At 40.5% G+C, this 4,605-nt stretch overlaps 1 protein-coding gene across 1 annotated transcript; it reads left to right on the forward strand.

The window, feature by feature from the left end:
• Positions 1–1,016: 1,016 nt before the first annotated feature.
• On the forward strand, positions 1,017–4,023 carry cfl2 (cofilin 2 (muscle)). Its single transcript, XM_072568941.1, has 4 exons — positions 1,017–1,172; positions 2,498–2,805; positions 2,927–3,003; positions 3,090–4,023. The coding sequence occupies exons 1-4, from the start codon at positions 1,170–1,172 to the stop codon at positions 3,212–3,214; spliced, it is 513 nt and encodes a 170-aa protein (XP_072425042.1). The 5' UTR covers positions 1,017–1,169; the 3' UTR covers positions 3,215–4,023.
• Positions 4,024–4,605: the final 582 nt, after the last annotated feature.

Below are 4,605 nucleotides of genomic sequence, written 5' to 3' on the forward strand. Positions count from 1 at the left end.
CCTGCGCTACTCCATTGCTGATGCTTTATTCTGTGAAGTTCTTGAATAAATCTCTAGATGTTGGTATTGTGAAGTAGTTGGCATTAATTAATTTGAGTCAATAATTTGAACCGCTAAAACAAGTAATACGGTCAGGATATTGCATGAATGTATATCATTAAAATGGCTATTTTCTTTTTAAAATTAGCCTAATTATTAATGCCTCAACACATTCTCATCTGAAAATGTTATAAAAGTGACTTTGATAACTTCAAAAGCTTTTATTCAATGTGCCTATATGAATCCAAATTCTAATACATTATTATAAATCAGAGTGCATAGATACGTATTGTGGGCGTTATTGGCAGGTTGATGCGCGCTTGACTAAAGATTTAATTAACTTTTGAGTTATGTATATACTCTGATTTGAATCATTATTTTAATATTTTTGCATGTATGTTATAAACGATTTGGTTTCTTATTAATAGAATATTTCTCCATGGTTACAAGGTTTAAGTGTGAATTGAGTGCTCATGGCAGTACAAAATTCAAGTGGATGTGATGGTTAATGTGTAATTATTATAGAAATGGTGTGATTTTACATTTCTGAGCAGGATAATTTGTAAATGTTTATCAGAGATTGCGCATATGAGCTGATTCGTTGATTTCTACACAGTTTAAAATGTTATTCCTCACTAATATGAGCAGGTTAATTTGGACTTATTTATTATGGGGATTGCGCATGTTTGATTTTCATCTGTTGTTTTATAGGTTGTGGTAAGCTTTTTTTTCCTACTGTTATTTGCTAATTTGTGTGTGGTATTAGTCTGGTGCATGTTTGCCCTAAGCCCATGACTCTGTGTAATGACAGTGAGCAGGATTGAGATGGCCTCTGCTGAGCAGGTGGACTGTTGGGTTGGTGTGGTCGCGGGTGGAGCAGACCATGCGGGCTCTGTGGTGGAGGTGGCGGTGAGCGCGGCGCGCTGCGGCCGGTTCCTCCGTTCACACCTCTCCTCCTCCGCCCCCCCCCCCCCTCCCAAAACAAACCCCCCTCCCGGAGTCCGGAGAATGGTCGAGCCCAGCCTCCTCTTCCACGGCCGCTCTCCCTGCAGCTGAAGTAACGGTCGGGTATTCGCCGGCAACGCTGTTGTGTGCGCGTTTGTTATCATCATTGCAGCCGCTAGCTCGCTATGGTAAGGGGAGACGGCGGCTGGCACACGCCTCGATGCAAGCCCCGGGGAGCCAAGCCTGTATTTTCTCACCGCGAATGGTTCAGTTTACCGTCTCTGCGCACCCCGGGTTTTGGAGTGGTGGTCTCGGGGTGCCGGCACCTAGCTCTCAGCGGCCATTTTAACCTAATTTTAGCTGCTGCAGTGAGTGTTGGTGCTGCTGGCCGGCCCAGTTGGCCGAGCCGAACCCAAGGCACCAGCTTTTGCCTCACTCCGCATTGCTGGGCAGCTCCCGCCGCCGCTCCTGCTGCTCTTCCTGGCGGCAAAGTGAAGACTTGGGTTGAGCGGCAGGTTGGTGAGGCGAGGATTTGGTACCCCGCCTGCGCCTCGGCGCGTTTCTTCCCTTCGCCTCTCTTCACCCTCCTCCTTTTTTTTTGTTTTTCGGATGAAAGGTACTTTATCCGAAATGAAATTTATTCAGTGCCGTTAACGGTGTCGTGGACGGATGTGGCGGTGGTCGGTGTCGAGGAGACGGCGGCCATAACGGAGCAGAGAGCTCGGCACGTTTTAACCGGGGAGCTCATGTCGAAGTCTCTGGAAGCAGATTCCTTGCTGTCCGGCCATCATTCCCACTTGGAATGATTGGAGCTGAAGTGCAGCCCGAGCTGTGGGGGTGGAAATTAACCTGGAAATGTCCCGGTGCGGTGGTGTAGAACTGCAGTATAACGCTCTCTTCAAATCTTGAAATGTTCATCGATTTTATTTGTTCTTTTGTTTGTAAATGCGTCAGGATCCGGATTTGTTTTCAGTAGAACCCGGAGAGGAGGGATAATGCATAGTCAAAGAGGTTATTCCAGCGTCGTTTATTGTTAAAATATTTTCCAGTTGCCTCTTGTAATTTTTACGTCTGTGAATTTTAAGGTGATTCAGGGCTTTATTTATTTTTAAACTACCATTGACCCCCCTCTAAATTGTCAGTGCATGTCTTGTGTTAAAGGAGATGAGTGTTGTTGGATTCTTTTGTTACAACATTGAGCTCAAAGGCTCCCCCCGCGTCTGTCGCATACCACAATTTGCTGTAATTTGTCAGAATCCGCTGCATCGTTGAAAGTGGTGATGCTTCTGGCACCCGAGCCTCAACTTGCTCGACGTAAATTCATTGGCTGCTCTCCGTTTTCATGTAAACATTAAGCGCTTTATAAAATTTATCACGGGTGTTTCTTCTAATTGCATTTTAAAAATCCTATTACTCTTTAAATCGGAGTGCTTATTTCTTTTGCCATGTTAGGATGCTGCATGATGTTAGAGCAGTACTCATTTTTTAAACTTTTATTTTCTTTTCCAAACAGGCCTCTGGAGTAACAGTACATGATGAAGTGATTAAAGTCTTCAATGACATGAAAGTAAGAAAATCATCATCACCAGAAGAGGTCAAGAAAAGAAAGAAAGCGATATTGTTCTGCCTTAGTGATGATAAAAAGCAAATAATTGTGGAGGAAGCCAAAGAGATTTTGGTGGGTGAGATTGGAGAAACTGTGCAGGATCCTTACACTTCTTTCGTTCAGCTGCTACCTCAGACCGACTGTCGTTATGCTTTATATGATGCTACTTACGAGACAAAAGAATCAAAGAAAGAAGATTTGGTATTTATATTCTGGTATGTGGTTAAAAATACTTGTTTGGCTATCTGTTGAGGCATGTATGTTTTAGAAGATGTGCATTGAATGGTTTCTTTGTTGGAACAGTGGCTATTTATCTATCTTTTATTTTCCTTGTAGGGCTCCAGAAAGAGCATCGCTCAAAAGCAAGATGATATATGCTAGCTCAAAGGATGCTATTAAAAGGAAATTTACAGGTTATAAAAATTTTTACAAACATTTGCAATTCTTAATTTAGTTGGTGTAGTGTAACAACAGTATGACTCTATTTTCTCTATTTCAGGTATTAAACACGAATGGCAAGTTAATGGATTAGATGAAATTCAGGACCGTATAGCACTTGCAGAGAAACTGGGAGGCAATGTGGTGGTTTCACTTGAAGGAATATCCTTGCATACTGACAATTGAGTGCCATCTTGACCCATGGAGCTTCCATTTCTGCAGCTCTGTCATTTGATCAAAGTTGGAATAGTTTAGTTTTTTTTCCACGTAAAGGAGATCTCATTAACTTAAGCAGCCTGCCTGTGGTTGCCCTTAGACTGTTTGATCCCAGTAGTTTGTATGTAGAATCTCAAGGAATGCTTTCACGTCATTCATTCTAGCCAAAACAATTGTCGTTGCATGCATTCCTTGTTTCTTGTACAATGAATGTGAATGTTTGTGAGTAGTTTAGAAACACTTAAGTATAAGCTTTTGAAAACCTTGAGAGTATTGTCCACTGGTCAGGTGGTAGCCATTAATTTCAGTATTGTAATTGAAGTTGCACTTGATCATAGTTCCATGAGGCTCTTGTGCATTCATACCCCACTCCTGCCTTGATAGCCTAGTTTTGTGTCATGGCAACATATGTTCTACACTATGCATCAAAGCACTTTTTTTGTAATTTTATTTTGTTTTTAAAAAAGACTGAGGACTGCCAACCAGGTTTCTGTAGTTTGTAATTGCATCATCAGTGAATTGTAGCTCTTGCGTTTTCATTCCTATTGTGCAGACCTTAAGGAAGGAGTTGTTTATGTTGCCTTCTGTTTCCAGTGGAATGTACACTACTGAAAAAAGAATGGGAGTCAATGTTTACCATGTTAGTTTTTTTTCCAAACATTGAAGCAAACACGCAAAATCAGTCATGATGGCAGTTACTGTATACTAGAGCCTTAAATGGAACATTGTTTTTGAGATCAGAAAATTGGCCACGCTTACAATAAAAATTGTGGCTTATGGCCGATTGCTGCTTTGTTTCATTTTTCACTGATAAAGACATACTAACTGGAGCTGTAACCTGCACACATTTATTGATTCTCCTTTGTAAATCATACTGTAATGTTTGTGACAGTGTTTTACTGACTTCATACTTTTCAATTTAGTGGTAGCTCTTTAAGTCAGTATTTTCAAAATAGATGAAGCAAGTTTAAATTGAATTATACCTTGTTTATGACTGAGCTGTAAGTTACAGCTTTAATCAGTTAGCTATTCAGAACTTATCCTGTTACACTGAAGTGTACTTGTGAAGGTGGGCATATTTTCATAAAATATGCCAGTATAAAGTTACATTAACATAACTGTTTTGTAATTTTAATACACAAACTGAATATATCTAAGATGGTGCATTCTATTCGGTCACTATACAAAAGCTTCATCTTTCGCAATTTAAGTCTTCATGTTTTGACATTTGAACTCAAATGGAGTGCTTATTTTTGTAATGGAGGTAACTTTCTGAAAATGCTCAGGGATCCTAAATGGAATTGTGAAAAGCACATTTTCTTCTAGGAATGTGTGTATGTAAAGCTGGAATATACAAGAAT

The sequence above is a fragment of the Chiloscyllium punctatum genome, chromosome 4, assembly GCF_047496795.1.
Source record: "Chiloscyllium punctatum isolate Juve2018m chromosome 4, sChiPun1.3, whole genome shotgun sequence".
In the NCBI taxonomy this organism is placed as follows: Eukaryota; Metazoa; Chordata; class Chondrichthyes; order Orectolobiformes; family Hemiscylliidae; genus Chiloscyllium; species Chiloscyllium punctatum.